Source organism: Ailuropoda melanoleuca, chromosome 2 (genome assembly GCF_002007445.2).
Source record: "Ailuropoda melanoleuca isolate Jingjing chromosome 2, ASM200744v2, whole genome shotgun sequence".
Classification (NCBI taxonomy): Eukaryota; Metazoa; Chordata; class Mammalia; order Carnivora; family Ursidae; genus Ailuropoda; species Ailuropoda melanoleuca.
The window spans coordinates 41,043,931-41,071,584 of record NC_048219.1 but is presented as its reverse complement, the minus strand read 5'-3'; the positions used below and the strand labels follow the sequence as shown (position 1 = coordinate 41,071,584).

The 27,654-nt window shown below is 46.3% G+C and overlaps 1 protein-coding gene across 14 annotated transcripts in view; it reads left to right on the top strand.

Annotated features, from left to right (window-relative positions):
- GNG12 (G protein subunit gamma 12) overlaps nucleotides 1-27,654 on the top strand; it is a 125,106-nt gene that overhangs the window by 49,284 nt on the left and 48,168 nt on the right. For 13 of the 14 annotated variants that reach the window (XM_034653666.1, XM_034653667.1, XM_034653665.1 and 10 more), the window contains exon 2: nucleotides 439-491. The exons of the other annotated variant lie outside the window; for it this stretch is intronic. Coding sequence is in view for 6 of the 13 variants with exons in the window: in XM_034653655.1 (XP_034509546.1) it covers nucleotides 439-491 (53 nt within the window). In the remaining 7 variants the exon portion in view is untranslated. The remainder of the gene's footprint in view (nucleotides 1-438; nucleotides 492-27,654) is intronic. 14 annotated transcript variants of the gene reach the window in all.

Sequence of the window (27,654 nt, the reverse complement as noted above, 5' to 3'; positions counted from 1 at the left end):
TGGTCTGGTGGCTGCTGTCAGGAAGCCTGGCACACTCTTGCCCTTGTCTGTCAGGTTATGCTGCGGCACCTGTCTTTTCACGGTTCCATAACGGGAGCCATGGCTTGGTCCTAGTAGAAGGGGTTGAGGGACCAAGGCAAGAGCAACAACCAGGGAGGCTTCCGCTGACTTGGAGGGGTTTGGACGAAAACACTACCATTTATAGTACTGGCTTCAGACTTTCAGCACTCTCTGAAGTAGATGAGAGAATGCTCTCTATTCAGGAAGTTGAAATATGTAGGCAAAAATCTCTCCCTGTTCCATTAGGAGCCGGAAAAAGCTTTGCTAATCTTTAACTAAAAGAATAAATACTCAGCATCATGGCGGTCCCTTGGGACTGAAAGCACACCCTTCCCTAGTGTGATTTACTTACGGAATGTTTGCTTAATTCTATTTCAGATTCATTCTGCCACTTACAACCTAAAAACGGTGGGCGAGAGGAAGTCTTACTGGTGAGTTCTCTTTCATTTTTAAAACAATGTGACTGCTTGACATTATTTTTGAAATGATGTTTCACACTTCTAAGTTAGATACATCCCTACCAGTACTATGATTAGATATCTATTTATTCACACTTTTTTTTTCCTGTCTGAAATGACTTAAGATTTCTCCAAGACGTAAAAAAAAAATTAAAAAAAAACCAGATCAATCCATGTTCCTTTGCTAAGATCTATGACTTGGAGAAGATCTATGGCTACATGACAAATACCATTAAAATAAAAACTTTTTTCCCCCTTGTAATGAAACTATTTCCAGGCCCCTGTTGATGGTCTGCTTGTTTCAGGCAGTATCCAAAACAACAAAGTGTTATTTCAGCCAAGGAATTCAGACAGTCCCTTGCAGTGTGTTGTAATGAAAATTGGCTCACAGCTATAACATATTAGCTTTCTTCTTGCTGTATTTTTCCTCTCCTCTCTCTTTGAACCTAAATGTGATTGTTGGGACATAACAGTTATGCAGTGGTAGAAAACTGACTTTAGAGTTAGGGAAGTAATATACTTTTTAAGTGAAAAAGTTTCTGGGGCTTCATGTGGAATCATCCCTAATACTGTGGCGATACTGTTATTTGCAGTGTGTAGCAGCTAGCTTGTGCTGCATAAGGAACCACCCCCAAAATACACTACCAGAGATTTGAGCCAAAATTTCCCAACTCAAAATAACAGTCATGTCTTTATCCTGCGATGTTGGGGGTTGACAATTTGGGCTGGGCTCTGCTGTGTGATTCTTCTGGTCTCTTCTGGGACCACTCCTCTGTCTGCAGTCAGCTACAGCTCCAGGTCAGTTAGGCTTTGTTTCTGCGAGTCACCTGGCTGTTAGCGTGATGACAGTGACTCTAAGACGTGTGTCTCACCATTCTTCAGGCTGTCGTGAGCATATTCCCATGGGATTGAGCAGGGTACCAAGTGAAAGCAGGAACATCTTGAGCCTGAGGCTCAGATGTGGCACAGCGTTGCTTCCATCATGTTCTGTCGGCCGACGTGAGCTATATGGCTGGCCTGGATTCAAGAGGCTACAGATACAAAGTCAACCCCTTAGTAGAGGAGCTGCAGAATTGTACCATGGGGAACACAGATACAGGGAGGGGAAGGATTGTGGCTGTTTTTATGATCCTGTCCTACAGTGTTTTTGAGTCACATGAGAAAAGAAGGGCATGGAGTGAGGGCTCAGATCCACGCCTATCCCGTAGCCCACCACCCTCTCTCCCCATTCTGATTCCCAGGCCCTGGCACTGCCACCTGGCATCTCAGTTGAGCAGTCTCCAAGGTAGCCTTGCCAGTGCCGGGCTGCCCATGCTTCGACCCTCCCACCATTCGCTGCTACCACACTGATCATCCTTAAGCTCATCTCTCAGGCTGTCGCTCCTTTGCTCAGAAACTGTCCGTGTCCCAGATCACCCACAGCACCAGCCTCACCTCCTCTCTCTGGCTTCTTCGCATCCTTCAGCCGGCTCCATCCTCTCCTGCTCATCTCCCACTACCCCTTTTATTCCAGCCAGACTGGGCCGTTTACCATTTCTGTTGAGGACTCACCCCTCATGCTGCTCACCCCTTCCCTCCTTGAGAACCCTTCCCATTCTGCAAGGCCCACTAGAATTTTCCCTTCTCTGTAACACGGCCTCCCCTGCCTGTTCTTGCCGTCTGAGATCTGCCCTGCTCTGAACTACTTCAAAGCCAAGCGCTGTGTTGTGTGGTTCACTCTCTTCACCTTGGCCAGTCTGCCTTCTCCAGTGCTTTGTCAGTGCTCTCTTTGAACCGAAATGTGATTGTGGTGAGGGAGCAGTTACACAGTGGCAGAAAACGGGCTTTACAGAGCAGACGGCTACCCAGGTGTTCCTGCAGGACCCCACAGAGAGCTGAGAGCAAGCAGCTATTTGGCCAGGAGGCAGCTTGGGCACTGTGCTGGGTCGTCCAGCAGCAGCTCATCAGGGTCACATGAGACACCTGTTAAAATACAAGCTCACAGTCCCTTCCCCTGGGCCATCCCCGTTATTAGGTCTGGTTGGACCCCAGGAATCTTAAAGTGCCAGCTGATTCTCATGTGATTGCTGTGCAGTTGGCAACCCCTCATTATGGAGAGAAGAAAACATTTATAGAAGACCTGGGCTAGAGCCCTGACCCTTCTGCTTCTGCCTCTGAGACCTTATAAACTCAACCTAGCTGAGCTTCAGTTTCTCCAGCTGTAAAATGAGAATAATGTTTAACTTGTGGCCTACGAAGAAGATCTAAGAGGATGATGTATGTGCAAGTGTTTTGCGAACCCTAAAAGATAAGGAAAATGCATCAATGGGTTATGGATCTGCGGCTAAGCAGGGTTCAGAAGGGGCAGTTACCTTCGTGGTGGTCATGGTAATGAGGGCGGGATAGGCAGGAAGTAGTCGGGTGGTAGTCACGGTGGGATCAGTACTAACAGCCGCAGTAGTCCTCATTAGTGTCTGCTGTGTTTTTGAGTGTGACTGCGTTACATAGACTTCTTTGAGATGTACAAGAAGGTCCCCCGTGTTCAGTTGCCTCTACCGTTGTTACAGCCTCTTCCACCATTAGTGAATTAGTCCTTTGGGAAACACTTGGTTAAAATGTACTCATCCCTGAGAGAGGAAATACTTGGATAAACTATCAACTATGGACAACCTGTCAATGTCAAGTACAAGGTCCTAGAGAAGTGTGAGCTGCTTTGATTTGATGGAAGGAGTTGGAAAAGTGAAACAACCAGTAGTCCTAAAGAGAAAGCAGGTGTGGGATGCACAGGAACGGGCCAGAGGGCACCCAGCTGCCCAAGGAGGGACGGAGCAGCGGGAAGGATGCAGGCAGGATGCAGGAAGACAGGGAGGAGGACTGAGACGTTTGCTGACAGTTTGGCTCAGGGCTGTTCCTGGTCCAAGGCCACCACCTTCTCTTGCTGACCTCAAGCTTCCCTGTAGGGGCTACCCCAACAGGCAGCATTTGTTAAACTGTCTTCCTGTCGCCATCCATTTAGTTTTACATTATTTTGATTGCTGTTGATCTAATATACATGCCTGCCTTCTTTCAAAGAGCTTTGGGGTGGCGTTTAATTAATTAATTAATTAATTATTGATGCAAAAGGGTGATTTTATTTTTTTATTTTTTAAAAGATTATTTGAGAGGGTGGGTGAGAGAGACAGAGAGAGAGGGAGAGAGAATCTGAAGCAGGCTCTGCACTGAGCACAGAGCCTAGTGTGGAGCTCGATCCCACAGCCGTGAGATCATGACCTCAGCCGAAACCGAGAGTCGGACACTTAACTGACTGAGCCACCCAGTTGCCCCAAAAAGGCTGGCCTGTTCCTGTGCACGGGGACAGGATCCATAGGCAGAAAGGGCTACCTTTGAGGTGGCTTTTAAATACACACATGATACAATGAGACCCACAGAAATAAGGAAGGAAGGAAATTTGTGGAGGAGGGAAAAGTAGGGGAAGTTAGAGATAAGGTTGGGCCCCCAGCGTGGGGGTGAGAGCCCGTACGTGGGCCATGAGGTCCCCCAGTCTTGCCTCGGCGCTTCTGGGCAGTCGCTCCCAGAAAGGACCCGTGCTCAGGTAACAGCACACAGTGGCTGAAGATACAAGCATGATAGTTACTCGGGAGAGGTTAAGACTTAGAGTAATTTCTCCAAAGTGTTCATAAAGAGGAGACCGCATGAGGTTGTAAACAACATCCCTGTAGTAAATAGAATAATGAGGACTGTCCTGGGTGTAGGTGAATGGTGTAACCCCCGGGTGAAGTCGAAGAGAAGCCCTTCCAGTCCAGGTGTGCCCTTAATCCAAGGATAAACTCCAGTGGTTTCAGCTGGAATCACAAATACATATATTCGTGCCCCACCCCCACCCCCATATTAGTCGTGGCTCTTGACGTTGAGCCTGGGCGTCTAGCTGTGGACCAGATTTGGCACAGGAGTTGAAAGTGAATTATCATCCCTGTTCTAAAAGAACAATAAACAGCTTCCTGAAAGGACTCTGTGAATATTATTTCTCCCCAGTCCCAAATCATCTACATCCTGACTCAGTCTGTGGGTTGGCTTTTGGATACACAGAATTTGCATTGACCCTGTCCACCTTGACCTGTTCGGCCCCCTTCTCTTGCTCCACAAGTATTTCTCCTTCTGCTTTGAGCCCCCTGTCTCTAGGTCACTTCTGATACTGGAGTGTTCAGGTGAGAACCAAGGCAGTTCAGAATCTCATGGGAATAGGAATGGCAGGCAGCCTGCAAGTATTTGCTTGCTGTTAACAAACTATAACCTGGGCTAGCCTGGGTGACTGTTGTTCACTCCTGGGACTTTCATCTTCGGGTCAGAAACTTTGATATTTATTGCAAGAAGTAGGGTCTGGATGGTGGCAGCATTGGTAAGAAGAACTGTGGGGGGCAGAGGGTTGTGTGAGAGTAGGGTTAAGCCTAGACTTTTTGTAGGAATATTATAGGATGAAAAACCTTTAATTCAGTAGGGGATCATTGTCAGCAACCGAGAATTCCGCAAGTACTACCCGTGAATGAGAATTTCCTTTTGGGCTTTATTTTCATTGAGGTCAGGCTTATGTGTTAATTCATTATTATTGTTATTTATGATTGTTATTTTGTTTGCAAGTAACAGAAATGCAGTTTAAACTAGTTTCTTGACTTACATGATTAAGATGGCTGTACTGGAATGGACTTCAGGTATAGCTGTATCCAGGAGTTCTAAAGATATCATCAGGCCATTATCGTTCACTCTCTCCATCTTTTGGCTCAGCTCAATGCTGTCAACTTCATTCACAGGCAAGCTCTTCCCGTACCGTGGTGCCAGAGGTAGCCATTAGTGTTACATTGCCATCACCCTCACAGCTATGGATCTCAGTGAAAAGAGACTTTCTCTCTTCCATTGTTCTAACAATAGTACCAAGGAGGGATCTTAGCTGGCCCAGTTTGGATTCCTTGCCTGAATCAACTTGGCCAGAAGTACACAGAAGACAATAAGCAGTATCTGTTTGGCCAAGGTTTGTTCATGTGGCCCTTGAGAGAGGGTGAACCCCACCAGAATCCCAGAGAATGGAGTCTCTATGAAAAAAAGGAAGACTTTCATTACCAGAAGGAAGAAAGAGCATGCCAAGCAGATACAACTTTCAGGCACCAGAGTCCACTGCTTTAGGAATTCTGAATTGGGGGCGGGGGGATGTCCAGTAAACTGGAAAGGTTTAAAATTAGATTCAGCTTCAGTTACGTTGACTATCTATTCCAGGGTCGGTTTCATGATCAAGACTAGTAACAGTGAGCATATGGAGAGGTGAAGGATGGGTGACCCCACCGTGGGGTCGGGTAGGCAGCTTTGGGCCTGCAGATCTCCTTTCGCATCCCCAGAATCTAGAGGAGTGACTGTTAATCTGGAGACAGTGAATGGGCTCCAGTGGATCTGTAATCCATTGAATGAATCAATGAATGGACTGCTATAATTATTTGCAAAATTGTGTGTATGTACTTTTCTTTTTTTACTGGAAAAAGGGATCATGTTTCCATCATTTTCTCAGAGGACTCCATGGTCCCCTACTGTTTAAGAGCCAGTGCTCAGGCTTACTTAAACTGTTTTAGATTTGGCCAGAGTAATATTATGCATTTGTTTCTTGTCTTGGCTCAACTAATAAAGTTTAGTGTCCACTATACGCATAGCTCCCTATGGAAGGAACACAGTGATGTCAGTGGCTGAGTATGTTGCAGTAAATTGCATGGTGAGGCTTTTAGGCGTGTGTGTAAACTTTTTACAGTTCTAGTTACCATTTACCAAAATGCTGACTGTGGTGCCAGGCCCTGTGCTAAGTGCTTTACCTGCATTATGTGAACCACTTATTTCTACACAGGACTATACTTTCGTGAATATCTGGTCTATTACAGAAGCACCTACTAGAACCAGCTCCTTCCGGCTGCCTCTCTGAGAACACAGGATACAAACTCCGTATTTTTCCTCTTCCCCACGTCTGCTATGTGGGTCTTCCTCTCTCCACCTTTCCACCCTGTGATAGAATCATAGAATCCCAGAGTTGGAAAAGACTGCTCAGATCATGCAGTTGAGGGTTTTTGAGTCCTGCTCTTTGGTTTTCTAGCTTCGGGACTCCCAATAGGGAAAGCTAGGCAGGACCCAAGTTCCTGCCCTGCTTTAGTCACCACTCTCTGCTGAAAACCACTCATCTGCGAGGATAAAAAGGGTTCAAGATTAGATGTCAGACTTGACGTTGAGTCCAGGCTACTGCTTTAGTTACCCACCTGTGTGACTCTAGGAATGTGGCCTAACCTCTCTGAGCCACAGCTTCCTTAGCTGTCAAAGGGGATAATAACACCTGCCTCGTGGAGTTGTTAGGGGGACTTGAATGAGATAGTATCTGTAAAGTCCTTGGTCTCGAGCCTGGCACATAATCTGTGCTTAGCAAAGCTGAGCTGTAACTACTACATTGCACACGTGACCTGAGAGATAATTAAGACACAGCTGTATTTTTTCTTTAAAGATATTTATTTATTTATTTATTTATTTATTTATTTATTTATTTAGAGCAAGCACGAGCTGGGTGAGGGGCAGAAGGAAAGAGAGAGGGAGAGACTGAATCTCAAGCTGACTCCACATGGAGCACGGAGCCTGACATGGGGCTTGATCTCACGACCCTGAGATCATGACCTGAGCCGAAATTAAGAGTCAGAAGCTCAACCAACTGAGCCATCCAGGCATCCCCAGCTATAGGGTCTCCCACTGTTCCTTTAAAGTTTATTCAGTGAGGTGTGCCTTTCCCCCATTTCCTTTTAATAACTTGATGAAGCCGGGATGCCTGAGTTGCTCAGTTGGTTAAGCGTCTGCCTTCAGCTCAGGTCATGATCCCAGAGTCCTGGAATCGAGACCCACATCGGGCCCCTTGCTCAGTGGGGAGCCTGCTTCTCCCTCTTACTGCAGCTCCCCTTGCTTGTGCTTGCTCTCTCTCTCAACAAATAAATAAATAAAATCTTTAAAAAAAAAAAAAAAAGCTTGATCAAGCCTATGACCTTTTCTCTTTATTCTTAGGCTATAAGAAGTCTTACGGCTGCTTTAACACACACACACTGGAAATACACATTCACTTTGGAAATTGGAAGTGCTCAGTCTGGTTTGTAAACAGTCAGTATTCATTCCATGAGAAGACTTCCCCTGCATCTTGCCAGTATGGGTCTCCCTGTCCTGCAGCTTGCCTACCTCGTCAGGCCTCCCCAGGTGATGCAGAGAGAGGGGGAGGAAGAGAGGAAGGTTCTTATGACTGCTACCGTCCCACCTGGCACTGGGCCCTGTGAGCCTGGCTGATGGGTAAATGGACACACTCTCTCTCCTGGCTGCTTCCATGGCTTTCTCAAGGACTCCCTGCTGGAACTTTCCATCTGGATCTCCCAGCACTCACGCAGTATGTCTCTTTCTGCTGGCTGCGACTGTCAGCCAGCAGCTTCTGGTTTCCATTCGTGTTCTCCCACCCTCAGGCTGAAAGAAGCCTGTTGGGGCAAACCTGTTTTAAGGAGACCAAGGCTGGGATTGCTGGAGCCCAGAGTTCACATTACTTCAACCCCCCCAGGGGAGGGGCTGAGCCGCCACTTTCCCTGACACAGCCTTCTCTTCTGCTACCAGAGGCCTCTTTAATGTCCCCCTCACGTTTTGGTTCCTCAGGCAGTAGTCACCTACCAGTCCCCAAACTCTAGGAGACCTATATCAAGCCTTCCAAATGTTGCCTTTGAAACCCCTTTCTCCAGGCTTGAAGTGAAAGGCCAGCTCCCTCCAGCCCAGCCATCCTGGGGAGGGAGGGTAGGAATCAGAGCATTTCTGAGGAATCTCCATCACTTTCCACTGCCCTGAACCTGTTTATATATCCTCCTTATGGATCTTTGAGCCAGCTAGGTCAACTTCTTAGAAATTTCCACATAATGGTCTGGCCCTGTGCTTTGGAATTTCCCATCTGTTGAATCTTGATGCTGGAGTGGAAACTTCCACTTTAGCATCTTGTTAGAGTAACTGTTAACCCCTGGCTAGTACAAGGAACTCCTCTTTAACACCCCTACAGCAGCCCTTCATCCTGTGCTTGAAACCTGGGCAAGCAAGGGGAGCTGCCTACCTCCCTCTTTCCCTCCCGCATGTCTTATTCCGATTTTCAGATAACTTGGAGGTGCTGGGAAGGCATTGCTTCTACAAAGCCAAGCCTGGCTCCCTGCTACATTCCCTTTAATGGGGTCGGAAGTGTGTGTGTGTGTACCCCAGTCTGAGAAAATCTGCCCGGGTGGCAGAGATTTCAGGTGGAGGCAGGCCTCCACGGACACCCTGCCTCTAAGACCCCAGAGAAGCCTTTGGCCTTGCCTCCGGAAAGGCCTTCCCTACCATGGCACCAAAGGGCTCTGGCTACAACCCCAAGAGAAAGCTAGCATTTGGAAACTCCGTGCTCAACCACTGTTTCTCATGCTTATGACCCTAACATAGTTTCTCTTGTTCTGAGAGCTGACTTGCCATGCTTCAGGGGGATTTTTAATCGAGGCTCCATCCGTAGTTTATGAACCCTGAAAAATCAAGGCTTGCAGAATGTGCTCTACAAGAACCACCCCTACCCCTGCTTTTTTGCAGCTCTTCTTTGTGCTTGAGCCTTCTTTGGAGTCCGCGGCTTTTCCTGCTTTCTCCGGCCCCAGCACTGTGAACTTGGCCTCTCTGCCGAGGTGCGCTCCTTTGTCATGTGCGGGTTGGTTGGGCGGCTGTGGTGGTAGGTGGGTCACCCCTGCGTTTAGGTCCCCCACACCCTGGTAGAGGCCAAGTCCCAGATGAGCAGGTGACACATGCTAGCAAGGTGCTTGAGTCAGAGTTGGAATCTCTTTGGGGACGATGGCCTAAGAATGTATCAAATACATTTTGGGCAATTCTATCACTGGACCAGTTCCCCTGGCAGGACTTGACATTGTGTATCCAGATGTGAACCTGGTTTATTTGCTTGTGTTATCTTTGCTGGCTGTTTATAAAGATGGCAGGATATAGCTCCCTCCTCCTCCATCTCCCCGCTTCTGTGCCCTCCCTCATGCCCCAGATGATGTTGGAGCCAGAGGTTGTGAGGGCAGAACTGCACTCCCCTACCGTTGCTCACCTGTGTTCTTCTCTTGGCCTGGAAGGATGTAGTGCTTCCCATTTGGCCATTCAAATATCTAGATGTACGAAATAGCTTAATAGGCTGTTAGCTAGAACATTTTTTCTATTTGTGCACACTTACAGCAGAGAGGTGCTGTAAGGTCCTTAGCTGCTGAGATACTTTGAGCAGAGTCTTTGAGCCTCCGTTTCCTCATTTGTTAAATGACAGTAACGCCAGGTGCCTCCTTAGCTGGCTGGATTAAGGGAAGGCAGTCAGGTAATGAATTCAGCACAGCGGCCTGTCACATACTTTAGGTTCAATAAATAGTAGCTATTATTATTTCCTTTTGACTGTTGCATTGATTTCTTAAACATCCTTATAGCCTTGGAAAAAGTCACCCAATTCTCCAATTTTTTTTTTATCAAATAGGAATTTGCGAAAAAAAATCAAAATGTGTGCAGCTATCTGCTTTAAAAAAAATACCTTGCAAAAGCTCCTTGGTTCTTTAGGAGTTCTTGTGTACAGAGTGACTTTTGGTTGCAAAAGCAGCGAGGCTCAAGGGCTAAGAATAAAGCTCAGCTTGCCCAGCCTCAGATCCACCACTGAATACCTTGGACAAGGTGCGACCTTGGGCAGGTCATTTACTCTTGAAGCCTCAGTTTCTGCATTAACACGGTAAGGGTAACACTGCACGGGGTCATTGAGAGAATGAAGTGAAATGATCCCTAATGAAATGTGCAGCGCAGTCTTGGCTCGCAGGTAACACCCAAATAATGGTGGCTGCGCTCTTCCCATCACGATATCATCTTCATTTTACAGGGGAGAATTTGCAGAACATTTTTTTTTTCCTTGCAACAAATGGCTTCATGAGGACACTTTTATATATAAGAAGTTGTTCCCGCTGTTTTGTTAAGAAAGAACAAGAACGTTTTGGAGCGGGTTTGCTTATAAATACCAAACTGTAGCATGTACGAAAGCAAGCTACATTAACTAAACAACTTGCCATTTCTTTAGGCCTCCTCTCGTTTCCTTGTTAAGATTTGGCTAAGTGATTTTGCCACTAGCCTGGGAGAAATTTATATATTATTTTTACAGGGACTGTGAAAATATGCAAACATAGCTAGATTTGGCTGGCTGCTTTAAATTCAGATCGGTTTATTTTGTTCTAAGTCTGGCAGAGTTGGTACCTTCGTGGAGCCCTAGGAGGTCGTGAAAGGAGACGTGACCTCCGCATCCGGAGGAGGGCAGAAGGCTGGGTCTGAGGCAACAGGTTGGCCCCACATGGGGGCCGAGGCTGGTCAGGCTGGGGTGGCTCGCTGGCCTGTGGCGGAGCTCACGTTCCTGATCACGGAGGTTCGGTCGCTCTAGCAGGACTGTGCGGGCGTGCCCGTGAACACGTGTCTCCTGTGGCTCGCCCGTGAACACGTGTCTCTTGTGGCGACCGGCGCGCCTGAGGCGGTAGAGCTCCGGGCTCCTGGCATTGTTCCCAGGTGCCCACGCCGTGCCTGACACAGGGTCTGATGGAAGGAAGCAGCGGCATCATTTGTGGGCCTGATTTTGAGGCGGATGAATTACTCTTGTGAGCAGGAAACCCGCTCTGTCGTTGGGCGTGACTTCTCGCCTCCGCAGACAGTTCAGGAGTGCTCCTTTACACCGAAGCCTGGCCCGTAAGCCAGAGAAAAGGGAGGTGCTGTGGCCTTAAGGGAGGAATAGGTAGAGGGGAGGCGGCCAGCCCTTACTCGGGTTGGTCAGAACGTGTTTACTGAGCACCTGTGATGTGCCTGGGGCAGGGTGAAGAGGGTGCAGAACCCAAGGGGACACTTTCGGCCACCAACCACCTTGCAGTCTTTTTTTTTTTTTTTTAAAGATTTTAATTATTTATTTGACAGAGAGACAGCCAGTGAGAGAGGGAACACAAGCAGGGGGAGTGGGAGAGGAAGAAGCAGGCTCCCAGCAGAGGAGCCCGATGTGGGGCTCGATTCCAGAACGCTGGGATCACGCCCTGAGCCGAAGGCAGACGCTTAACGACTGAGCNGGGCCCCCCCCCCCCCCCGCAGTCTTTCTTTCCCAGCCCCTGAGTCCACTCCCTGAGGCAGAAACTGAGCCACGGGACCACTGCCATGTTTGTGGACGAGGCCCGTGGAAGCCTGCTTGCCCACACACTCCTCAACCAGCAGGGCTGACCGTGGAGCTCCTATGGTGCTCAAGCCCCGGGGCCTTTCACCCCCAGGGGCCCCTTCTCATGCCCTGTAGCTAATGGGCTGGTCCTAATTTTGTATTCTTCTGATAAGGCTCAGGATCCACGAAAACTAGATCTGTTCATAGGCCAGGGAGAATTGGCACACACACTCCGGCTCTTCCCTCCACCCTGTCCTTGCTATTACTGAGACACTAAAATTCCAGTTTGTTCCAATGTTGAGAACAGGTTTTGCCCCCGTGTGTGACCTCTTCTGAGGCTTTACCTGAGTTTCCCCTGGGAGCATCTAACCCTTTCAGGGAAGGGGACGAAGGCCCAATGAGGAATTGCCGTCTGGGCTCGTTCCTGGCCACCACACACCCTCGGAAGGTGGAAAGGATCCACCCTTCCCTGCAGGAAAGCAGGGCCAGGGGTCTCAGACCTCCAGCAGCTTTGTGGTTGCTCAGAAGGAGGCCCTGCAAAGGAGCCGGGTAGGGGGCAATCCTGTGTAAGGCATCAGTTGGCCACAATAGGCCCAGTGGAAAATTCTCCTTAAAAAAAAAAAAAAAAAAAAAAAGTAATATCCTTGAAACTGTATCAGCATTGGCAAAACCATCACCACCGTGATCTCAAGTTTTAGGAGAATAGGCCTGCCAACCTGCAGGACTGCGCTGATAAAGTGTTTCTGCCCACTGCCCTTAATCAAATCCCTTCCCTTGTTTTGCACCAAAGGGCTGGAGTGCTTTGCTAATCAGTCAGAATTCAATGGATTGAAAAGAAGAGAGAGGAGGGAAAATGGCCCTTTTTGTACTTGAATATCTTCCTAGCGCTCTGTGAAAATCCAAGTTTGAAAGGATTTCCTTTTCCAGTGAAATGCTGGCCAACTTTGCCCCCTGGAGGAGAACTAGAGAATTGTTTAAAACGAGCCCTGTAAGGACTAAGGCATCCTCCTTGTTCTGACTGATAACCTGGAAAGAAATTGTGCCTGTGATGACTCAGGATAGAGAAAGGGACCTGGTCTGTAAGACTTTTCGGGTTTTGGGGGGTTTTTTTCTTTTCTTTTGCCTTGAAACAAGTATTCTAAACTTAGGTTTAAATGCTTGTTTTCTATCTGTAAAGAATAAAACGGTTAAAATGCTACCAGGTTTAAGGCTCACACCTATTAAACTACGGTGGACTTTTTTTTTTTTTGCCAGGTTTCTCCACCAATGCTAATTATGGAAAATTACTACCAGTATTGAGCCTCCTTTTAGCCCTTGAAGTTGAGGTAGAGACAAAAACGATCAGAAAATAGAAAATTTCAACCACCAACTGGATATGTATTAGTGATCCTAATTTACGCACCACAGCTCCCCGTTGCCCACGCTGGAATCTTTTGAGTTCATCCTGCTAGTGTATATTTCTTGCCTCAGTGTATTTATTTACCCTTGCTACTAACACCTGCCAGACAGTCGCTTTCTGTCACAATTAGGCCAACAAGGTATTACTTATTTTACTACTACCTTCTACACTTTTTGTATATTTTTAAAACCAAAATGCAAAACAGAAGGACAAGAGTTGAAATATAAAAACCTTCCCATATATTTCATCTTTTGTTAAAATGATTTTATCCTGACACCTTTATTAATCCTTTGTTAATTACTCACCTGCTTTAATCACAAGCTCTGACCTGATTATTTAGCTTCTGTTGTGTCTTCTGTCATGAGAGGCTTCATGATAGAAATCTCTACTGTCTTTTGTTCACCAAGTGGTAGGTCGCGACCCTGGGTGAATGTTCATCATCTCCGTTGTTGTAGATGTTCATCCACCAAGTGGAGGATACACAGTATTTTTATTAGCAACGCTTTAGATAGTTGTTTCTCCTTTCTCTGCCCTCAGAAGTCCTGAGATGCATCTCAGGATTTGAGGGCTGCCATCGTTAAGAGGCTGTTCATTCCTCAGACATCAAATTCATTGCGTACTTGGGGCTGTTTTCCTAAAAGAAGGATGGGAAAGGGAAGAGGGTGCACACACCTTGTAAGTTATTATTGTGAATCTCTTAAAAAATATGTGACTTGATCATAAGTGTATATATTGTATATAATTTTTCATCTCATGCACTTTTTATGTAAGGAAAACATTTCTTTGACCGTATCCTCTGTTTGCTTTTTGCACCCAGTGTATGGAAACCAATTGTCCTAAGTGCTAAGTAGGCATTACTGGGAGGATGTATTCCCCCCAGGATAAGTTCCTGGGAGATTGCCCTTGTTTCTTGCCTCCTGAGGCACCTGACAAAGCTCAGAGGGGAGGAGGGCGTGAGCCTGGGGAGCCAGAATTCCTGATGGCCTCATCCCAGTCCACAGCACAGGCTGGTTGCTTTTCTTTGTGAACAGCTTACACCCTCGTTGCCTATGACTGCAGCCACCACCCCTGTTATTTGGAGGAGAATACACACACGCCCCCTTCTTGGTCATCTGTCCCCTTTTCACTGTTGAAAGGGACCATTAATGTGGAGACAGCCTGATTCATTAATGATTCCTTGATGTTCAGGTAATTGCCAGACTGAGCAACACCATAATGATTTGCAAGTTCCCTCCTCATTTCAGAGAATTTTCAAGCTTTCGTTATTATTCACAAATTGCAACACGTTCAAGTTCAGACTCTGCTGACTAGGACAGACAGGAAGGAGAAGGGCAGTGTTTGCTACCGAGAAGTGGGTGTTTGGGATAGGGCAGAATAGGGGTTCATGTTTTTAGTCAAGGGCAGTGTTTTGCAGACATTTTGGTGCAATTTCGTGGTAAGTAGTGTGAGATGAAATGAGAGACACCCAATGGCTGACCCTTTTCCCCCTGTGCTCCGCAGCTGCACCTACACCAGCTCTTTCTCAAAGTACTAGGCTCTAGGCTGTCTCCACCTGGAGCACCCCCTCCAGGTATTTATTACTGAAGAATCTCATGGCCCTTAGCACAACCTGTATTATCTTGTTTATTTCTTTACGTTAAGAGCTTGATGTCATCACCTAGAAAAATACTGGCACACAGTTGACCACTCAGTGAACATTTGCTGAATGAAGGAACACAGAAGCAAATGAGTGTGTTCAGTGTCATGGGAGGACCAACAAACACGCTTTGTTAACCGTACTTTAAGAGGAAATCTGCTAACACAGCAATGCAATATTTTTTGTCTTTCCAAATCAAAAAATATCTCACAACGTGCAAGGCCACTTAGCCTGAGGCGGAGTAGAGGCATTTATCAATTATGGGACTGCAAACTGACAGGATCTTTTTAGAAAAAGGTTAGTAATGTATTAACACTTAAAATACTCTTAAAATAGCCTGAATTCTTTCATTTAACTTTATGAGTTAATCGTTAATATGGGAAATAATGGAGAGAAGCCAATAGGTAGATAGCTGATAGGAAGAAAAAGAAAGAGCTTTATTTTGGGATTATAGCAAATTATACAATGGCCCAAATTCCACAATAAGGGAATATTTATATAAAATGGAATCTTGCCAAAATCATTAAAAATCATGCGCACTTTTGTGGCCCAAAAGTGCATCATCTTAATCCAGTCAGGAAGAAACAGCTGATAAACCCAAACTAAAGGGCATTTCACAAAATAACTGGTCTTTACGCGAAAGAGTCAGCTTCAGGAGATGCAAAGACAGACTCAGGAACCTTGGCAGAGTAAAGGAAACTAAGTTATGACAGTTGAACACAGTGTGGAATTTTGAGTTTTCTTTTGCTGTAAAGGGCATCGTTGGAACAACTGCCGAAATCTGAATAAGGTTCTAGATTGGATAATAGTAGTATATCAGTGTTAGTTTCCAGATTTGACTAATTGTAGTGTGGTTATGTAAGAGAACTCTTTATTTGTAGAAAAGACACACTGAAGTATTTAACGGTCAACCAATATCATGTCTATCTCTCTCTTTCTCTCTCATGCTCTCTGTTAGAGGGGAAAATGCAGGGAATAAGGTAAATATAGTAGGGGCACCTGGGTGGCGTAGTCGGTTACGTGTCCCACTCTTGCTTTCAACTCAGGTCGTGAGATTGAGTTTCACGTCGGGCTCTGTGCCCAATGCGGAGGCTGCATGAGTTTCTCTCTCCCTCTCCCTCTGCCCCTCCCACTTGTGTACTCTCTCTCTCACATAAATAAATCTTTAAAAAAAAAATAAAAAATTAAATATAGCAAAATGTTGACATTTGAGGAATACAAATCTGGGTGAAAGATAGAGAACTATTTTTGCTATTCCTATAACTTTTCTCTACGACTGAAATTATGTCAAAAGTTTTAAAACATGGTGCTTATGAAGACTTTGTAATCACACAGGGAAATGCTTTTGCTGCAAAGGAGCGAACTATAAAATTGTATCATCGAGTGTGATTTCAGCTCCTTTAAAAACTCATGGAGAAAATATTAGAAGGAAATAGAGCAACATGTTAACTTTTGTAATCTATTATCCATGTTAATATATGTTATACATTTTTCTCTAAGTAGCTGGTATTTCTTGAAAAATCAGGAAAAAATCTTGTAAAAAAAAGTCGGTGGCTAATTCTCAAAGAAAGATCTCAAAGAATGACTCTCGCTCTTGGAGTCTTCACCACCATGCACCCGTGTATTTTCTAGAAGGGTGTCACTCGTGCATGTACAGACAGTCCCTGACTTACGGTTTTTCAACTTCACAATGGTGCAAGAGCAATACACATTCAATAGAAACTGTACGCTGAATTTTGATCTTTTCCCAAGCTGGCACTGTGTGGTAGGGTACTGTCTCGTGCCGCTGGGCAGGGGCCACGAGCCACACGCATCTCCCAGTCAGGGACGTGATCATAAGGGTGAACAGCAGATATGTTGGTATCCGTTCTGTTTTTCACTTTCAGTACAGTTTTCAATACATACATGAGGTAGTCAGCGCTTGATGATAACCTAGGCTTTGTGTTAGATGATTTTGCCCAACTGTAGGCTAAGTAAGTGTTCTGAGTATGTTTAGGAGGGTAGGTTGGTGTATTTTTATTTTTTTAAGAATCATCTTTATCGAGGTATCATTTACATAAACACCCATTGAGTTTTGACAAACGTGTGCACCCGTATAGCCATCATCACAATCAAGATACAGAACATTTCATCACCCTCAGAGATTCCTTCAGACCTTTATTTTTTATTAAATTATTAGTTTTGTTTAACTGTTTCTAATCTGTCCCTCTAAAATATGAGCTTTCTAAAAAAATTAATTATTTGAATCAAAGTGTAGTTGACATACAATATCATATTAGTTTCAGGTGATTCGACAGATCTCCACACTATGCTGTGCTCACTACCGTAAGTGTAGTCACCGTCTGTCATCACGTTGTTATTACAGTATTACTATATTCCCTGTGCCGTACTTTTAATCTCCATGACTTATTTGTTTTATAACTAGAAGTTTGTATCCTTTTAGGGGTGCCTGGGTTTCACAGCAGTTAAGCGTCTGCCTTCGGCTCAGGGCGTGATCCTGGCGTTATGGGATCGAGCCCCACATCAGGCTCCTCCGCTATGAGCCTGCTTCCTCCTCTCCCGCTCCCCCTGCTTGTGTTTCCTCTCTCGCTGGCTGTCTCTATCTCTGTCAAATAAATAAATAAAATCTTTAAAAAAAAAAAAAAGTTTGTATCCTTTTAAATCGCCTTCACCTATATCACTTACTCCCCATTTCCCTCCTCTCTGGCAACCACCAGTTTCTTCTCTTTATTTGCGAGTCTGTGGTTGTTTTGTTTGTTCATTTGTTTTTTATATTTCACATATAAGGGAAATCATACGGTATTTGCATATCCCTGTTTGATTTATTTCCTTTGACATAGTACCCTCTAGGTCCATCCATGTTGTCACAAATGGCAAGATCTCATTTTGTTTTTATGGCCGAGTAATTTTCCATTGTATATATATTACCATATCCTCTTTATCCATTCATCTATGGATGGGCACTTAGGTTGCTTCTGTTTCTTGGCTGCTGTAAATAATGCCCCATTAAGCATAGGAGTGCATATATCTTTTCATATGAATAGTTTTTTTAAAGATCTTATTTATTTGAGAGAAAGAGAGAACACGACCAGGGGGAGGAGCAGGCAGAAGGAGAAGCAGACTCCCCACTGAGCAGGGAGCCTGATGTGGGACTCCATCCCAGGACCCTGCGATTATGACCTCAGCCGAAGGCAGACATTTAACCAACTGAGCCACCCAGGCACCCCTCATGTTAGTGTTTTTGTTTTCTTTGGATAAATACCTAGTAGTGGAATTACTGGATCATATAGTATTTCTATTTTTAATTTTTTGAGGAACCTCTGTACTGTTTTCCACAGTGACTGCACCAGTTTGCATTCCCAGCAACAGAGCACAGGGCTCCTTTTCTCTGCCTCTTTGTCAACACTCACTATTTCCTGTCTTTTGTAGTAGCTAATCTGACAAGTATAAGGTGATATCTCATTGTGGTTTTGATTTGTATTTTCCTAGTGATTAGCGATGTTGAGCATCTTTTCATGTGTCTGTTGGTCATGTGTCTGTCTGTCTTTAGAAAGATGTCTCTTCAAGTCCTCTGACCATTTTTAAATTAGACTATTTGGGATTTTTTTGTGTTGAGTTGTATTCTTTGTATATTTTGGATATTAACCCCTTATCAGATATATCATTTGCAGATATCTTCTTCCATTCAGTAGGTTGCCTTTTCATTTTGTTGATGGTTTCCTTTGCTGTGCAAAATCTTTTTATTTTGGTGTAATCCCAATAGTTTATTTTTGCTTTTGTTTCCCTTGCCTGAGGAGACACACCCATAAATATGTTGCTAAGCCCAGCGTCCCAGAGATTACTGCCTATGTTTTCTTTTAGGAGTTTTATGGTTTCAGGTCTCATATTTAGGTCTTTAATCAGTTCTGAGTTAATTTTTGTGTATGGTGTGAGAAAGTGGTCCAGTGGTAGGTGGGTATATTAAATGCGTTTTCAACTTAATGCTATTTTCAACTTATGAGGGGTTTATTGGGACATAACCCCACGGTAAGTTGAGGAAGAGCTGTATGCATGTGTACACACACACCTTTTAAAACTTATGTTTTTCTGTAATGATATTTTGAGGGAAATTCTATATTGGGCAGGAATTCAGCACCCTGATCTCTTAAAAACCTCTTCCCAGCCCTGAATTTCTTGCTTTACTTTCTAGTTCTTTGGAAGTCAGCACCTTTGCAATCCAGACACAGTGCTAGGTACTAAGTACATAAGGACAGATGGGCCACCCAGTCTGTCCCCTAAGGATGTTCACAGTCCACAGACAGACAAATCTGGGATCACAGTTCTGTGCTAGGTACTGTGGGAGTGTAGCAGTTCCCTTGAGAGGCAGACTTGGCCTGCGGCAGGGGTGGTGGCCTGGCCAGGCGGGTGTTGATCTCTAGACCTAGGAGGTTAAGTGAGATCTTGCCATTCCCAGAAAGGTAGCAGAGCATTCTGGGCTGACCACTCCAGCCCATATGTTCTCACTGTGCCCCACTCAGTATCACTCTAGAGACCCTGACCAGGGAAGCAAGGGAGGTCTTGATGAGACATGGGGAGCACCAGGTCCCGCAGGGGCTGCTTTTCCGGGTGCAGAAGGAAACGGTCCTGTTGCAAGCAGCTGGGGGTGCTTCCTGTGGCCCCACGGCCAGGTTCCCATGAACTCCTGCCTCCACTTACAGAATCCCTGCAGGGGTTTGCCTGATCGCCCCACCACTGAGAAAGCCTGTGCTGCCTCCATACCCCCAGGGAGGAGCAAACAAAGGCTGATGACAGTACCATTTTGGAGAGTTTGCTCACCCCTGATGTACTCAGTGGCACTTCTGGAACGTGCTTCATTCATTTGGAATCATAAATAAAATCCAAGGGTCAAGTCTGCCTGGCACTTGGCCTTACAGGCTCCATAGCTGTTTCCGGAGTCCCAGAGTTACCCCAAAGTAATGTTGTTGAGAAATGTGTTCCTTGCTTTCCTGGACAGGCATTCATCTTTGAATCACCATTTGTCTGGGCCCGTTATTCATGCCAGTTGTGAGAGCCTGAGGACGCTGATATATAAGTATTTTTAACCCACCATGTGACTAGATCAAACAGAGGCAAAGCAGTTGTTAAGAATCCCCTAACTGGGTTAGGTTGGAAGCTTCTCCCTTTATCTTGGGACTTTTTTTCTTTTCTTTATCTTTTTCTAACCATTTGAGAGCATGATTTTTTTACTCAGATATTATTTTTTCTTTTAAAGGTACGTCATAGGTTCTTAAGAGGATTGCATGAGTTCAAACAAATTCAGGTTATGGTACAGAGTGAGCATTCGATAACGACCAGTCATTATTAATAATCATCAACTAGCACAGTGTATGAAGAAAGAGCATGAGATTCTTGGTCAGGGGACCTTGTTTCTAGATTTCTAGCTCCCCAAATCCTAGAAGAGGCACTGAGCTGGAAAGAGGCCTTCAGCCCTAGTGTCTAGTCCAACAACCTTATTTTTCAGAAGCTTAGAAAGGTCTCAGGGCCCTACGTTGATTGCTCTTAGCTGAAATGTTCTCCTGCTCGGTTTTTTCAAGCAAGAGTAGCAGTTGCACTGCCATCCCACGGCCATTGGAAGGATTACACGCGTTAAGCCCCTCCTGCTCGGCCACAGTACTTGGCAGCACGAAGTCCGCAATTCCTGTTAACTGGTGGTGGTCTTGAATCCTGTGCAAGTGTCTTCCTCTCCTGTTTGACTGGGAAGATAGAGACTTGTCATCCTTGCATATCGTCATATCCCCACCATCGGGCACAGTGACCGGCACTCTTTAATGCTTGAAGGAGGTATCTTGCTGAGGGTAGAATTTAGGTGAAGTCTGAATCAGAATTCAGCACCTAATGCCAAGGTCTAGGTTTTCCGTGCTGTTCCACATGGGCTTCCTTCTCTTTTTGACTCTAGGCCTCAGTTTCCTCACTTTGGCTGTGATCCATCAGATCTCCCGGTCCTGAGCACTCTTGTGTGTGTGCCACCCACTGGCCTTTTAAGAAGACCCATGTTTGTGCTCAGCTTGCCACTAGATGTCGTGATTGGCCAAGTACCAGAAAGCAAAAAAAAAAAAAAAAAAAAAAAAAAAAAAAGGCATTGAATATCAGTGGGAGTTATCTTATCATTAGAAACTAGTTGCCCTTGGATGACTTGGGGAGTTTCCTTGGGGAGGGAAACAGTTGTTCCAGAATTTGTGCGCAAGGACTTTGGAGCCAGGTATGGGTTAGAGCCCACAGCTCCGCTCACACCTCCAGCACCTTGGAACTTGCCAGGGCCTTTGTCTCAGTGATGTCATGCACAGAGCACGCTCAGCGCTTGGCCCGGGTGGAGGATGAGCTCCACAAGGTTAGCAGCTATGAGAGCTACTTCTGGTATTTGATACCATACAACGCCGTTTTTCTGTTCCCTCCAAGCCAAGTGGATGGGCTTCAGAAGCCTTGTGGCTTGCTCCCTGTTTTACAAAGCCACAATTTTAAGTAGTCCCTTAAATGGCAGACTGGATGGCATGTCAATATCAGGTTAAAGGGGAGCCTAGAATATTTGAAGGAATATCAGAACTCCCGGGGGAGTCAGCACGGAGCTTAATTAGCACAGAGCTGGGTGTCGTGTTCATAACTAGAACTCGGAGGAGGGGGGTGCTGGGGGCATTGTCACAAAATGTTTCTTGCTGACATTGTTCAAAGAAAGGATTTCTTTGCTGCAAGGTTCTTCATTCAGATCTGGGTGTCTTATTTTTAAAATAATTTGGGGGGAATCTTCTAGGAATAACAATGACTAGCATTTATTGCACACTTACTGTGTGTAAGTTACTAGACTAAACACCGTACTTGCATCATTCTGTTTAATGCTCACAACAACCCTGAGATAGGTTTGCTTATTATGTCCATTTTCTTGCTCTAGATGAGGAAATTGAAGTGCAGAAAGATTGTAGTAGTAGTCATAATAATAATAATAGTAATAATAATAGGCAACAAGTACTGCGTACTTACCACAAGTCAGGCATTATTCTGAGATCTTTAAGTATCCCTTCCACAATAACCCTATTTACCTGAGGCAACCCAGGCACAGAGAGGTGATGTAGCTTTCGAGGTCACACAGGGAGGGAGTGGAGCAGTCAGGACACAGATCCTGGCCTGCACGATGGCCAAGTTCCTTTTTAGCCACTGTCCTGTGCTGCCTCCTGCAGCACTCATATATATATATATGCGGCAGATGCTTGGTAAGTGTTTATGGAGTTGAATAGTTCTCAGACTGATAGCCAACACAGGAGACTCGCGGAGGAAGAGCTCTACAGTTCTTCCTACTCCTTCTACCCCAAACCACACCTCTGCTAGCTTCCATTAATGTTATGGGACACGTATGCTGCTCTCTGAGCAGGATTCTATACCTAACTTTTTGTTGGTAATAAGAAATTCTTCGGGAAACACTTCCACGGGGAGCATCTCCGCTTGTTTTGTTTGCATCACATGCTTCTGATAGGCCTGTGTTGAGTTCGTCTGCTCTGCTGTCGTGGTGTCCAGCAGTATCTGTTTAGCCTCTCCAGGCCAGGGCCAGAGGGCTGCTGGGGTGGCGGGCCAGCCCTCCGTGTTGCACCATCCGTGTGTGCTCTGACGTGCAGAGGGCACTCACCAAGCCTTGAGCAAGCATGCTTCCCAGGCCTGACACCACACCGATGCCAGGGGACATGAAGGGCAGAGGACCTGCTTCCCCGGTAAGCAAGCTGGCCATTGCTACCAGGTCATATTTTTTGGTTGTCACAGTGCCAGTAAGCTCTGAGGAAGGAAAACAGGACCCAGGCTGCATTAATCATTCTCCAGGTATAATAATTCAGTCCCAGTGGTTTGGTTGCTTGGTTTTCTTATGTGTCACTGCAATGGGAAACCCAGGTGAAGTCAGACTGAAACCTCCTCACACCTGTGATTCTGTAACCTTCTATTCATTGTTGCTTTTTCTCTTTACGTGAACCGAGCCATCCATCTCAAATCTTCCTCAGAGTTTGTCAGCATCCCTGGGGGCCTGCGTGAACTAGAGGCCCTGGGGTCAGCCTTCTCAAGGAAAGCAGTGTTTTTCCTTCTGAATAGTTCTCCCTCTAAGTACAAGATTTTTCCCCCCACTGTGACCAAAATTATGCATATTAAAGGAGATAGAGTGAGGGTTTGGAGCTGTGGGAAGGGTAGGTGATAGCCAATAGGGTGAGGTCCCCAGGTAGACTGAAAGGCGTGAGGTGGAGAGCACAGGTACAAAGGCTCCCACCCGTCGTTGCTCCATTGGCCCTATTACTTGTCACCTTCTGTGTTCACCTCCCCAGGATGTAGTTGGAAGCAGGTGTTCGCCTTGTCATTAATAGAACTAGTGGACACTTGAGAGATAGGAAGGCATTTAAGTGACAGGCCAAAGGAGATTCTGGACTCCTGTGCATGTTTTTCTTTCTCCCATCTAGGACACGGCTTCCTACGTGCTTCCTCATGATGGCACACTTAGAAAAGTCACACCACGATAGGCGGGATAGTGCCCATGGCCTGAGGCTCTGGAGAGCCGGGTTCTGCCTGCCCACATGGGCTGAGGCACTCCTTAACCTCAGCCGGGGGAGCTCAGTGAGACGCTGAGCTCCATAGAATCCGAAGCCTCACAGTAGGGATTATTCTGCAGTCAGTTGTTAAGGATATTTTACCAAACCATTTTGCTGCCAGAAGTTGGAAATTCAGAGTATGTGTTGACTGTAGAGATGTCAAGGTCCAGATCCTTTGTGGGATTTGCAGGAGGAAAAAAAATGAGTCAAAGAGGCTTGAGCTGGTCACAGAGGGAGCAGCAGGAATGCTGGGAGCAGAACTGACCCTGAGCTCCCCTAACTATGGAATAGGGGTGACTGAGGAGGCAGGACTTCGTATCACACGTGTGTATGTATGCACACGCACACACACCCCAGGTTCAACGGAGCTGCTCTACTCCTTTTTGCATTTCATTCTAACGAAGTATTCTACAAGCAAAGAGAAATTTTAATCCACCTATACCGCATTGCCTCCAACGCAAACCCCTTCCCCAGCCCAAACCCAGACGGTGGGAGGCTGGCATCCAGCGCTGTCATCCTTTGAGCCGCAGGCACAGCACCACAAGTCCCTGGGGCCCGTGTCCGACATCAGTTGTCATCCATCTGCTTCGAGCCCGAGAAGCCCGTTACTCAGCAGTGAGTTACTGCCACAGCCTCCCAGCTGGTACCCGACTCTAGCGCCGTCTCCCTCCCCAGCATGCGGTCAGAACGGGCTTCTTAGGAGCTAGAAGCCTCATGGTGCTACTCCCTTTTTTTCCCTTGTCCCTCTGATGAACTGACTTCCCGTCTGCATTCGGGTGCAGTCCGCACGTTCCTCTGGGGGGTCTTCCCAGCTCAGTGGGGGCGGCCTGGGCGTCCCTGTCGCACCGTCTACCTTACCTCTTACCACGGTTACTGCGCTGTTCGGAAGTTCTGTGTTTCTCTCCCCTCCCCCCGGATGCTAAGCCCCTCGAGGACAGTGGGCACTGTCTTGGCTGGTTGTAGCCTGAAGGCCCGGCCCAGACAGGATGACCATTCAGTGCACACTCACCAGCCGATTGAACTTTAGTCTCTGGCTCACTCTACAATAGGCATTGTAAGTTCTGCTTGTTTTGCCAGTTTAAAGCCTTGGCATCTTGGTGGTATCATGGTTCTCCTATAAACAAACAAAAACTGACCACTAGTGACACCCCGGATCGGGATATATTTAGCACATTTGTTGGTAATTACTGTTCATCATTATGACCCTAGGACTCTGTAAAAGTCTTAAGTGCTCTTGACTCATCAGAAGCAAATTAAATTATTCATTTGGCAAACATTTTGAGTATCCACTTTGCACAAAGCTTGTACTCAGTGCTATGAGGTGTATAAGGATGGATAAGATAGGGTTAGCCTCCTAAAGTTGTCTGTAAAGCTTTTATATTTTGTTGATGTTTCTTTCTATGTCAGACATTTAAAAAGTACAAACAAAAACAAAGAAACAAAAAATTAAGCCCTTGAAGAAGGCAAGACCCTTTTTAAGAGTACTGGGATCTCCCAGTATGGAGCCAGAAGGCACTGTGGGCTCTTCATTCAAGTGCAGAAGTGGGTTGAGATGAGCTGCACTGCCTTTGGGGGGTACGAGGATATATCGAATGTAAACCTCGCCCTCAGAAAGCCTATAATGGAACAGAAGAAACAAGAGTTACACCTAAGTACCTCTAAGACAATATAAAGTGGGAAAAAATGCTCTACGTAGTTAGATCTGTTTGGACTACAAGTAAGAGAAAATCCAACTTATCTAAAAAGCAATTCCCATGCAGGCTTTCTCCAGTTGACCAGTTTAGTAGCTTATCAGTATCAGGTTCTTGCCACCCGTTATGTCATCCTCAGAGCACCAGCTAGCTCTCCTCATGGGTGCAGAAAGGCTGCAGGCAGCTCGTCCTCTATCGATGCCAAGGAACATAGAGAACTGCTTCTTATGCATCTCTCCTTAAGAATGAAGAGACCTTTAGAAACCCGTGCCACACCCCCAGCTGACTTCTCGTGTCATTGGCAGAAGCAGGACATATGCCCACCCCAAAACTCATCCTTAAAAAATGAGATGGAGTCATTTATGTGGCCTATACCAATTTGGATTTACCCTGGTCACACAAGGAAAGGGTGCCCTTGTTCTGCCAGCAGAGCAGAAGGCAGAGATGGCTGTTGAGTGGCAGCTTAGAGTGCCTGGTAAGAGGGAATGATAAAAAATGTCATATTGTTCAGAGGAGAGCAAGGTAGATCCTCACGGAGATTGCTTCTAATGGAGAAGACCTACAGGCATTGTCTTTTTGGTTTGGGGGATTCTTTTGCATGCTTTTGTTTTAATGGAAGAATTATAGATGCTATGGGAGCACATCAGGAAGGCTTCCTGGAGGAAGTGATGTCTAAGCTATAGAAGAAGACTAAAAAGGGGAGGGACACGATATGTTTGTCTTTCAGGAAGATCACTCCGGCTGTGAAGAATGGATCGGTGCAGTTCCGATGGCAGGTGGACCAGCTAGGAAGCTGTCACGGTGTGGCAGAGATCAGTGGGCGTCTGCTCATCGTCCCAGCTGCGTTCGTGGCAGTGGGGATAAACGCACATGAAGTTGAGAAATACTGCATATGCAGAGAGAGCGGGACAAGGAGATAGAAGAGGAGGTGCATGGGGAGGGGGCGGCGACTCCAGAGCACCTGGCGTGAGCAGCTGCCCAGAGAGCGGTGCCGCTCCCTGAGCTGGAGACCAGACCCCAGCCGTAGGCAGACGTTTGTGGTGGGGGCAGGAAGGGTGAGTTCAGGTGTAGCCAGAGCTCTGCGCGTGGGAGGCAGGCGCGGTCAGAAGCAAGCTGGAGAGACAGTCAGGAGTCAGAACTCACGGGCCCTGTGGGCCCTTCTGGGAGGTTACACTCGGGCCTCCTAAGAATCTGTGCAGGGAGGTAGTGAGGAGAATTGGAGGCAAGGAGATCCTGTGCCTGATGCTGGAAGGGTCACAACAGGCAGCAGACAGCAGGTTCTCACCTGTTGCAGTAAAATGGGCTGCACGAAGAGGATTAGAGGGGGGCCCGAGGCGGCTGGAAAGGGGTTGGGGCTAGTCTAGAGTGACAGCACCAGCTCTGGACACGGCAGCTTCACAGAAAGGAGAAGTGATAACTTAAGGGAGTTTAAATCCAGTGACACTCTCAAGGCACAGCACCTGTCCCGGTACTAAGTACAGAAACAACCTCCCACGGCAGTCAGGGCGCTTCTGGAAGCAGCTCCCTGTGCTCCCGACTCAGGCCGGTGCCCTTCTTACTACAGGTCCCCTCAAGGAGTCTTCATGCACCACTGCCCAGACACTTGACTAGGTGCTGGGATTGTGCAACCGGGGAGAACACAATCCAGTGTGCTGGGCAGAGAAAGAAAAACAAAACAAAACAAAACAAAAAACAGTGAAGCCTGAAGGCAAATAAAGAGCTGTGAGCAAGGGAGTGAGCATGGCACTTTCAGCGCTCAGCAGGGAGGAAGTGGGGGCCACGGGCTGGGCCAAGGGCAGACTTATACAAGCCCACTGGGGGCCACCCTGACCCTACCTCAGTTCTGCCTGGCCCGACCTGACCAGCACACCTTGCTTTATGATATAAATGACCTCCCTCCCCTGGTAGCAGTGCTCCCAGCTCCTCTGTTCACTGTAGCACCTGCCTGAGTTGAAGCTCTGCGAGTGTTTGAAAACAGGGGCTTTGAAAAAAAAAATTCTTGCAACATATGCACTGAACACCTACGATGGACACAGCTATGTTCCAGGTGTAGGGCATTCAAAGATGAGTAAGACGTGGGTCTTGTCTTCATTGAGTAGGGAAGTCAGTTGCATGAATTTGCCATTGTGGTACAATGAGGTCAGTGCAGTGGTGGCCCTGGAGGACACCAAAAGGAGGCCACTAATTCAGCCTGGGAGTCACCAGAGAAAGTTGCTAGAAGCTGTAATACAGATTGGATTTACGCTACCCTTCTCTGCCTTGGGACTTTTGTAAGGACATAGGGATATAAGTTAGCACTGACTAATGGCTGCCTGGCACATAGTAAAGGCAATGGGTGATAGCTAATATTTGTAGCTAGATTAGTCACGGGACCAGCTGAGAATAAAGAGAAATCAGAACATTGCTAAGAAAGTAATGATACCTCAGTCAACCGTCAGTTGCATACATTTACATAACTTAAGGTGTTTGAAGTCAGTTGAACTGGAGTAGCTAATTGTTTTCAACATATACACTGCCCACAGTTGATTGGAGCCAGGTGTTGAAAAGTGCTATTAATTAACATGTCTGCGCCCAACAAGAAAGAATGCTGTGATCCAT